Genomic DNA, 12005 nt, shown 5'->3' on the forward strand with positions numbered 1-12005 from the left:
AGATGGATCACCTCGTTTTCGCCCTCCTGCTTACGTTTAACAGCAACAGCCCTGGTTAGCTTGGTTTTTCGACGATAATACTTTTTACGACATTTTTTATGGAACCTTGCTTCTTTTTTCCCGACAGATTTTATCCATTCCCGAACCATCAAAAAGATTAATTTGAATGTTTGTCGGAAGTCCAACCTCTTCTTGAAATTTGTAGAGATCACTCCACAATGATACATATCCTTCTCCTTTTATGTGGAAATGATTTTCACAGGAGAGATCAAAGTTTCAATGCAAATTGGCAGATATAGCATGCACAATCCCCAGCCTACATTGCCAGACGCATTAAGACCAGTGCAGTAACTATTTGTTACAATTATGATTTCACATTTCCTTTCTTTTTGGACATGGTTATGATCTGTAATGACATGACGTCAGAACATCGTTCCTCTTCCAAATCTGCAATACAAAGGAAACCATTAATTTTGAATAAGGTATATTAGTACATAATGAAGAAGAAATAATTTTAAAGGAATACATACTGTGTGTGAAATATGTGGTGTAAAAGAATGCCCTTGTAATAGGCCTTTCAACTACTTTTACATTTAACATGGGGCGCCGTACCATTGTACAACTGAAAGCCTAACCCAACTTTAAAAATTATAACTCTTTAGAAAAACCATATTTTCACCAACTTTGCTCTCTTTTCATTTCTTCATCTTCAATAATAACGAAGTTGATCTTTTGTCCATGATTTTTTGTCATGCCCTGTACAATAGTAATTAGAGCAGTCAATGAATCAAATCGTTGCTTTTCTTTGCAAATATGATATACGTAATGTCCAAGCGTCTAAGTTGAACCGGAAAATAAAACGTTTAATGTTTGAAATCTCCATCTAAATTTCATTCTTAGGTACAGGTCTACCACGTTACCAAGTGGCATGTTAGTATCAAAATTTACAATATTCTTTGGCTACGCTACCGCACTATTATGAATTATTTAAAAATAAAGATTCGCGTATGGATATACTTTATAGTTGAAAAAAATTGTTCGTGTGTTATCAACGTATCAATTTCTGTATCATATCTTTATTGCAAAACGTGAGATCTACATTGCATACCGCTAATAATCAATTAAACAGTTTAGTAATTATTATTTGTGTACTATCATACGATATACGAGGAGTAGTCAAAAAGTTTCTGGAATTTTATTACCACAATGTAAGTACACGTTTCTTTTATATCCTTCAAAGTAGGCACTTTCAGAACACCCCTATACACAAACTTGCTCCTATCATTGCAAGAAACACTGACAAAATCCCTCTTTTTGTATTTTCCAAAATTGAGACATCGTGCCGGTTTTGATCTCTTCTACGGTTCGGAAACGGGTACCTTTGAGGCTTATTTCTAGCTTTGGGAAGAGCCAGACATTCGATGGTACTAAACTGTTTTTTAAGTCTATCAAAGTCTCTGAAATCAGATTTCTCCCATTTGCACACCAACTCAATGTTTGCTTGTTGCTCAAACTGTGACATTGTGCTAACTGATGACCACACACTTCTCTGTTCAGCTACACTATTCGTATGCTGCCTGTTATGACCTGTTCACACTTGTCAAATTGATAATTAGCCAACTTAAGGAGTGTACTGTTCAAGGTTCATTGTGATTGGATCACAAATGCCAAAACTACAACATTCCGGAAATTTTTTGACTGCCCCTCGTAATATTTGTGCATGCTGACTAAATATGGAATCTTGTGATTAGTGTACTATAGCTGCACAAGTATAAATGAATATTCTATTCTGTTCTTAATGTATATTCTGTAGAATACAAAAAGCAAGAAGAAATCTATGTAATATGTACTATATCATTTATTAAGTAGATTTTCTCTCCAACAGAATGCCCTCCAAATGAATTTTTAACCGAACTATGTGGTCCTGATTGCCATGAATCATGCCAAAATCAAACTCCAGACACTACTCAATGCAAACATATTTGCAATACAGATTGCTACTGCAATGAAGGGTATGTGAGATCATATGACAATGGTGACGGAAACAGAGGTCCTTGTATTCCTAAGGAAGATTGTATAAACAACGTAAGTAAATCTGTGATATTTATGTTAACATCATACAACAATGTTTTTTCACAATATATAACTAACACGTGCGTGGCGGAAGTAAAAATCCTTCATGCGGTAAATTGAGAACATTTTTTCAACATCAAAAATTTTAAAATTATTTATCACTTAAATGTAATTCTTCAGAATGTGTTTAACGTTGTATTTTCTTGAGGTCAGCATTTTTAAGGGCCTGAGCAACTCGGAATGCAATGCTTTCTGTGTTAGTGGAGCAACTAAACCTCTGAAATTGTAAAATATTTCACTTTCGGATACCACCCTATCCTTCTCAAGGTACTAAATATAGGCCATGCGAAATGCTAAACGGCCAGGACACAGATTTTCCCTTATCTCGAATAGACGTGGCAGCTGTTATCCTTGACGGTCACCCTGTAACGGTATATGGTGATAGAAGTCATGTACCTAAGTACAATGTGTCACACAAAAGGAATACTGGTGTCTATTCATACATTTTCGAGGTCACTAAATTAATTACAGTTATTTTTCAACTTGGCAGACTCATGCTTCACCGCCACTTCTCGAGATGGTGGCACCATAAGACTTTCAGTGAACATAAGCAACATAGAAAACACCCTACAGTAGTGATATTGACATCTGCAGAGTCTTCAATTGACAATGTAATCTGGAGTTGAGGATGGTGTAACTTTTGAACCGAAGTATTACACATAAAACTTATACCAAAATGAATCATTGTTTATACCATGAAACTTTTAAACCATGAAACAATAATTGAATTCCATTAGTGTCTACAAGTGTTGCCTGATGAAATGGAAGGTATAAATGAATCTTTTTTGACAAGCCGTGTAAAATGACACACAATACATACGTATGGACATTCTGTCCTTAATTTTCAGTTTAGTTAGATGGAGTAACTGGACATCTATGGCAGTGAAACAAGAGATCTTTACTTCTGCCATTACCCAACTGGATGTAGCCTCTATAAGGCGGAACTAGAGAATTTATTTTTTTCAAATTAATACTAGTAATTGACAATACTTCTAGTGTTTCAGTGTCAAAACTATGTGTTTCAAAAGTATACAGTTACTGAAAACTATAAAAAATGAAGCTTAGAAATAGTCATGAATACAATGTAACTTACATACATCTAGCAGCACTCCTATACAACGGGATTACATTCTCCGCTTGGAAGGAAAACAAAAGAGACGACCGTCATGTTCGATCTGGAGCGAATTTTGTTATTGATTGTTATCAGTTTCCTTGTAAGGTTTATTTTGTACTTTGGGTTGTGTTTTGGTTCAATGAGGTATTCTACAGAAGTTATCATTACAGAGTTCCAACTCATTTTCTACAGTGAAAGTACAGTTACAAGAACAGTTTCCCAATACTACTATTCCAGATAAGGCAACAATATGTAGACTTGTTTCAAAATTTCATCCGAAGAGATCCGTACAAAAAAGTGCAGATGGACATAGGCATACTGTTACACAAAACGTTCTGGAAACCATAGACTAGCATATTCAACAATCACGACGGAAATGTAGCTGTACGTAAGCTTTCATCACAAGTAAATTTATCACCAGACTTCTAGTCCAGTCTCCCCTAACTTAACATCTTCGGACGTGTTTCTATGGAGCTATTAAACCAATATATATATCACAACTTTTTCTAGTTTCTCCTTATAAAGACCACATACGACTGGCTATGCGTAGAAATGAAGAACTTTTGTTTCACTGCCATAGATGTTTAGTTGCTCCATCAAACCAAACTAAAAATTAACGACATAATATCGATACATTTGTGTTAAATGTCATTTTGCGTGCTGGGTAAATATTTTATTTATACATTCCGTTACATCAAGCAGCACTGGGTGAGGACTAATGAAATTAAATAATTGTTTCCATGTATAAAAAAAATATATGCATGAGCAAGGATTCATTTAGGTACAAGCATTATGTGTGTACCAGTTAAACAAAGTTAAACCATCCCCAACTCTAGGTTGTATTGTAAATTGAACTCTGGATTTATAGGCGTTTGAGGTCTCTGAGTTGATTGGAATAGCTCTTACCTGTCAGATGTATGGTTGTATATATATATATATATATATATATATATATATATATATATATATATATATAGCCTTCATCTTTTTTTAATTTGGCGGCCCTATACTACTAGGTTGGGCGTGAGTCAGGAAGAAAAATCCAGTTGAACTGAAACTTTCATAGAAACTGGTGTTTCTACCCCAGGTGTTGCAGAAGCATGCCTCACAACTCCTCGCGTATAACGATCGAGATATCCTCATAAAGTAAACTTTGCATCACTTTGTATGGGAATGCAGACACTACAAATGGCTGTAAATGAAGCATAAATAATCAAGCACTTTAATATTAGTTCTTAAGGAGGAAAGCACAGTTCCCACAGCTCTTGTACTGGAATCAAGTCATGGGACAAGATAGTCATGGACAACCTCTGTGTTTACATACTTTTCAGCATCCGAACACCTAATATGACATGTTTTGGAGACATTGGAAATCCATCCATTTGTTACCGCCCTGGATGCAGTTAATTATTCTCCGTGGTTGCCTGTATTTGTTCGTGTTTTGAGGGAGTTGACAATAAGACACCCCAAGATTAACGAAGAATTGTGCACTGGGCATATAACTTGTCACACCGTTGAGGCACTCCTTTCATCAATTCCTGAAGAGCAATATCACGAACAAAATAATGAAATAAAAGTGTCATAGATATGAAATAAAGGTGTGAAAGGAAATAAAGGTGTCATAGATATGAATAATGAAACTGCTTTACTGAAGTGGATCTTGGCAAGCCCTACAATTTCTAGAATGTTATCAAAATTCGCGATGAGCGTTTCTTTCCAAGCGCAATCAACATCATTTCAAATATTAGATCATCATGAAGATACTAGTAATCATAACGATTGATTTCGGATAACCAATTAAATCATACATTGAAGACTGTAACTTGGACAGATGTAGTTGTTGATACGTAAGACTGTCACGGAGAAAAGAAAAGGCGATAGAGATGTTCACGAACATATTGGACTATCTGTTTAGGTGCAAAGCGTGCTGTTCTGCAAGCAAACTATGGTACGTTTGTATGGATCGTGATTACACCCCACAAGATCAAGACACTTCTGGTTTGAAATAAAATAGACACAAGTATATACCGATTTGAACAACGATATCAAATATATCCCAAAGTTATAAGCAACTACTTTCCTATTCTTGCAAGGATCGCTACACTAGGTGCATACAAATTTGTGAAGAACAGTTTACCATGTCTATGAACATGTGAAGGACACTGTTCTCAAAATGATATTTTTTTTTTATAGAACTAAAGTTAAGATTGTTCAAAATGTTATTATGCTTTATTAACTACTGTAATTTATGCATTAAATTTTGTACAATCTAACATAGAATCCCTGGAAATAGAACTAAAGTTATATTAATGTCGGGAAATGACAAATTGTAAAGGACGTAAGTCACCATTTTAGAAACTATACTAAACAGATTAGTTAGTTCGAAACATGACTTGACACCAAGTTAATATTTATAGGACCTTTTCTTCTTAATTTACACCTCACCAAGTACATAGGGCGGCCATATTAATAATGGCGGCTTATAGTACTCAAGCATACGTCTGGTAGGTTTGAGAACTATTCCAATCAACTGAGCGACGTCTATTGTAGAACACTTCCAATCTGATTTGCATCCACTAATAATGTTACGGAGTGGCCATCTTGGAAAATGACTACTACACCCACTCAGGGCAAGAGAAAACCTGTGTTCCAGCCTTCTTCGATTTTTCATGATCTATGCTTACTATCATGAAAAAGACAAGCAGGCTTCCGAAAGTGAAATATGTTTGCGCTAAGACATTTTACAATGTGTGTAGCTCCAGTAGTTGATTCATAGGAGGAGTTCAGATGCTACTTTAAATAATATGTTCCTCAGAGCTCTGGCCTCAGAGCTGAAAAGCAATGTTAAACTGAAATCAATCCATTGTAGGAATATCTTGTTCTTTGATGCGTTTAGCAATCAAAATGGACAAGGGTATATACAGGGTGTTTTAAAACGACACCGACAACGTTTGGGAGCTGATTCCTGCCACCAAAATAAGACAAAAAGTATAGACCAAGCTGGGTACACAAGTACTTCCTTTCGGTGTTAAAGGCTGCCGAAAACATGATAAAAAAATTAAAGATCCCTAGCTCCAAAACTATGGGACCTACCGTTGTAGGGTCAAGACTTCACTTAGGAACTAGCATGTGCCCTATCCAAATATCTATGTTTTAGAATCCGGCAGTATTTCCGCAACAATTTTTATAGAGGGAGTTGGTGAGTACTTCAAATTATATGCTCGTAGCCAAATTCTCTCTATAAAAATTCTTTCTGATGTCGGTAGCATGTAAACGAGCCAAGAACATGGAGCAGAGACTAGTTATTTTCATTCTTCTTTATTAAACGTGACTGCTTAGCAATGCATATTTCACTAGCTTAGTACGACTTATGTATGAATAGTTATAGTAGTGTTCTCATTTTAATTACAGGTAGTGAGTGTGTATTTTTTGTGTCATCATTGGTAAAAGATAAATAATAATAATATATATAATACGTAGTTGCTAGTGTAATTTGCTATTTTACGGTACATATATAAATATATCTTCCAGGAAAAGGTTTGTCGTAATTGCCAACAAACGCATACTTTTCAGTTTATAACGCTCATAAGTCATGAAAGTTCTTCTTCTTCTTCTTTTTTTTACGATTTTCTCAAAACCGACGCTTGAGAATTCACCCAGAAGCATGTAATTTCGTTAAACTTGATGTGGCCTATTGACTGTTATATGATTTATCTTTGAACAATACTTTAGTGAAACAGAAATTTAAATTTACGAGTTAATTATACTTTTAGGCTATATTTCATTAACTGTATTCTGTATTGTCGTTTACTAGTTCACAATGAAAAGTTTATTGAGTTCATGTTTCAGTATGAATTTCAACTCAATAAGCTTTATGGTTCTCTTGCTGCATCAACGTTTGAATTTACAAAGAAATTTGTTTTTACTTTCTTTTTCGAGATAACTATTCATGATCATTTTCTTTATCATGTATCATTTAGTTCAATTTATTAAGATCTATCTATTGGTATAAGTCTCATGTTTGGACATGTTTTATTAAACACTAACAATATTATGGAATCATGTACATGTTACTGTTGTAACTTCGAATCGAAATTATTGTCCTTCATAAAATTTAATTGCAGACATTATTATCTTTATTTCTTACATCTTATTTTTTGATAGTAAAACACTCGAACATTTGTAAATTAGTAAAAGCTTTATGGCAGTATTGCTTACATGTTAAAGCATAAATGTGTTTTTACAGGATTTAAGTGTCTACTAAAAAAGGTTGTTTTATTATGCTTATTGAACGATTTTTCAAAACGTTTAAATTTTTAAACCCAAAATACGTTTTATATGTCAAGTGCTAGGGAAAACAATATTCAAGATTAAGAATAATTGCATTTAATAAAAATGTCAGAAAAATGTCTGTTTCAGATGGGACATCTTGATTAAGTAAAATGAGAATAAAATAGTTTATTGTCGGAAAGAAAAAAATAAAAAAAAGTCTCCCATTAGAAACAATGTTGCCACACATATTCTGGAATAGATACTGCACTTAATGAGAGTTGTATTATACAATCTCATAAAGTGATACATTATGTATTACACTTATATTAGACTAAATACTGGCACTGTGGGCTAAGAAACAGAAGTACACTTTACATATGACACAACCAAAATAAAGATTTTATTAAGAATCAGACGTTCCCTTTCCTACAAAATTCTTAACCTTATATTACATAAAGTAGAACATTTTAAAGTATTTCTAGTAAGTACTGCTTCCTTTTTGTAAGAAAAGTCCCCAATTTACTCTTTGTACATCTTTTGTAACTATATCGTTAATTTGGGAACCGTGTATCCATGTTTATCTGTTACTACTAGACACTGCATCAATCATTTTCTCCGTTGGTTTGTGATTGTCTTCTCACGATGATAGCGATCAATATTAAGTTACACATATTCTATATTTATTACACTGTACGAAAAGTAGAAACTGTAAAAGTTTACCACCTAATAGACTACTTTCTTAAAATACCCATTACTAAACAAATATTAAAAAAGAGAAGCATTTTATATACTAATTCTCAATGTTTGTATTACAATAGGTAAAATAATTCGTATGAGAATAGTGGAGTATTTATTTATAACTTCTTTTAGCTTTACGAACCTTCCCTAATCCATTTATATTCTTTACAGGGTGCACCTTCATGAAACTCCAAGCTATTGGAAGAGGAATTTCACCAAATTCAAAAACAATATACATATATATATTATATGTATATTATGTAACTTTCAGTAATCTGTACGTTTCAATTAAAGAAGTAAAACTTATTTGCAGATTCGTAACTACGACCAACATATATTTTCAAACTATCGTTACATAAAATAACCCTCATCTACTATATCACCAGAAAAAAAAAAAGTATTGTATGTCTCGTACAGCGTTTTGAGCAAAAAATTATATTTTAACAATTACATATCATAGGACTGTTCCTTAAGTATGTATGCAGCAGCCGTGTAAATCATGACGGGGACGCATAGCTTCGATGCTGACGTCCCCATTATCCCACTAATTAATCAGGCAATCAATCTTAAGTATGTATGTAGGACTGCAATTAAAGGGAGCAAGAGAGACACTTGCTCCGAGTCAGTGGTTGGAGGATGCCTGTAAGTGCAATATAAACTTATATATACCTAGGTATAAACTCAAGAGCGCAGAATTTCGTGTTTGGTCCAGATTCAGAAACCTTAATTGCAGGGGTGTGTATGTACCGTTTTCAAAACCAAATGCATTATAATTGAGAACATATAAAACAGAAAGTATGATGTACCTATGTGGTACAAGTTGTAAAAAATTACAAAAAATGTACCTTCAGTATTAAATTGAGCATTTAACAAAATACAGTTTAAGAACGTAGTAAGATATAGGCAATAATCAAATTAGGCAAGGTAGATTCCTATTTTTAAATAAGTAAAAATAACACAAAGAAAGTGACGTAATTTTGTATGAATTATTTATAAGTGTACGTATCTCTGAACCATTATACGATGTAGTATTATTTAAGTAAACTAAACTGTAAATTTTCATCACTAGAGGGATAACAATAGAACCAAGCGTATTTTCAACGTATTTTCAACAAAATTTCTTTACTGAATTCTCTATCTCTGTGTGTCTGTCTGTCCTTCTGTCTGTTATTTGCGATTTTTTTCAATTTTGAGCCCTCAATTCGATAGTGCATCACAAACTAACTGAGAAAGTGATGGAATTTTTCGCGTCACTCTTACTGTTCCCGAGAAATTGGCCAATTCCGGACATTTAAGAATCCATATCTCTGGAACCATAGAGAGATTATGTTCATGTTGATCAATACCTAAGAGGCTGGTGAATAGTTTGGTAGCAAATAGTAACCGGTGGCCACTGTTCAAGTGGCCACCCGTGAATATTGGTACCAAAATATTTGCCATGCTCTTACGTATTGATCAACACCAACATCTCTCTCTCTATGACACCGTTCCCGACATACTGGCCAAAAAATAGTTCCGATTGCGGAAGATTTAGCTCGGGAACCGTAAGTCGTAGAGAGATCATATCGGTGTTGACCAATACCTAAGAGGATGGTGAACATTTTGGTACCAAATAGTAACGGTGGCCACTGGACAACTGGCTACTGGCAAACTGGCCACCATTCCCCAGATATTGGCCAAAAAGTTCGAATTTAGGGAGATTTAAGGAGACTTTTCTCGGGAACTGTAAGTCATAGAGATGATATTTTGCGAATTTTTGCGAGAAACAGAAGGAGGTGTTGATAAGAAGATTTATATTTACATCTAGGGATAATCACAATTATCGTTCCCGCTCCATATCTCCATTATTTTCAAGTTCGTTATGGCAATACTCTTGGGTCATTCTCAATTGGTTAATCTTGGAGTATATGTAATTAACACATGCACTTGTGACAGAAAAATAAGTTTATTGGCATTATCTTGAACACATTTTGTCTGAAAACAAAACAAGATTTGAAATGCTTGATTAAAAATATCGTATATCCTGTAGATCCTTTCTTCTTTATCTTTATCTTTTCTAACTCATGAAATGTCGTTTATTGAGCTGACGCAGTACATCGCGTGAGAAATTAAGCAAACCATTACTTTCTGTATGTACACTCACGTCCAAAATTATTGTCGCATGTCTATAAATATGTTGTTGTAGGAATATAATTTGATAACGACTTTGCCCAGTATTTCTTATAATGTTAGTATCTGTATAATCGACAAAGACATGTATGGGGCAAATTTCATGTCAAAAGATCAGTAAATAAGAACAATAAAACGAAAGTAAAACTTTCGTGTCCATTTAGCACATTTTGTTTTACTCATTCTAATTTCGTATTTATAATTATTTTCCTTTGAAATTTACCACAAATACACATTTCCCGATTATACGCATAGTATCAGTATTAAAAGTACCCTGCAAAATCATTATCAAATTATATTCTTACTAGAAGACAGTTATAAATATGCGACAATCATTTTGGACATGAGTGTACATGTATGATTATGTAAACAATTATGTACATAAATAATTATGTATAAGATATTGCCTTCTATTTCCGGATCATTTTTTGTTTTCTTCACATAATATTATTTGATGTAGGTGATCAGTATGAAGTTAATTTTAGTTAATTATGTTCAGTTTATTAACCTTATATATAAAAATGAATGTTTCTATGTTTGTTTGGAAGTAGTCTAAAAAACACCGCAAACCATTTAGAATTTTTGGTGTGTATCGTACGGGGAGAGATGTGGATACAAGGGGGAAGAGGTGGTATAAAATTTATTCAAAGCAGAATATCTCAGGAGCTACTCACTTTAGAAAAATGAAACTAGATATGTAAACTCGTTCTTAAGAACATATGACTTAGAAATTTTGGAAAGATCTGTAGAAACAATACAGGTGAGTAGGAATGGGATGTCGTAAAAATAATCGAAAAGACAAATGTTAGTGCTAAGTTCATAGCTTCCCTCTCACCGTAATATTTTTATCTGATCTGACCTTTCCCGAAAGTTAAGCTCAGCTTGGTTGGGGATCCCATGGTACAATTTGTACCATACGGGGTGTTTCATGGTACATTGCGTTATAACTTTCCTATTTGAGCTTTTTCGTCCGTTTTTTTTTTTTTTGTTTTTGTTTGTTTGTTTTGTTTTCCAAGTCCAGAGGCATTGTAGAAGACATTACGTATGGTTTCACACCTTCCTGTGTCGAGACATAAGAGGTGATGACATCATAAATCTAAAATTTATATTTTCGTGTAATACTTTTTGGGGGGGTTGATGTGCAACTCATGGTCCTAGGGTAATTAGGGAGGTGTCAGGGAATTTTTAACAAAATATACTTCTGTATAGGGGAATTTTGAACATTTTCGATATTATTTTTTGCGGACTTATTTTTGCACCTAGAAGATTGAAATTGTGCACAAACATTCAGTCCACCGAGGAGTATCTACCAGATTTTTTTTCAGATTTCTGTGTTAAAACAGGGGTGTACAGAGGATCTAAACGTTGAAAAAGGGAATTTTTTACCAAAAATCCCTTTCACGGGATTTTCCCGCCTTAGATATATGATGGAGACACGTGCATGGTACCGCCTGAAAGGCAGTTCTATTCTGAAGAGAATGATGGGCGAAACATGACCCTAGGGTAATTAGGGATTTCTCAGGGAATGTTTAAAAATTTCCCTCTGTATACGGGAATATGGGACATTGTCGGTATATTT

General features: G+C 34.1%; 1 protein-coding gene across 1 annotated transcript in view; it reads left to right on the forward strand.

Moving 5' to 3' along the window:
• The window catches only part of LOC145683032 (uncharacterized), a 123639-nt gene that overhangs the window by 53432 nt on the left and 58202 nt on the right, over positions 1 to 12005 (forward strand). The window contains exon 4 of the mRNA XM_081754389.1: positions 1886 to 2085. Within this exon, the coding sequence (XP_081610515.1) occupies positions 1886 to 2085 (200 nt within the window). The remainder of the gene's footprint in view (positions 1 to 1885; positions 2086 to 12005) is intronic.

The sequence above is a fragment of the Thermobia domestica genome, chromosome 4, assembly GCF_964235325.1.
Source record: "Thermobia domestica chromosome 4, izTheDome1.hap1.1, whole genome shotgun sequence".
In the NCBI taxonomy this organism is placed as follows: domain Eukaryota; kingdom Metazoa; phylum Arthropoda; class Insecta; order Zygentoma; family Lepismatidae; genus Thermobia; species Thermobia domestica.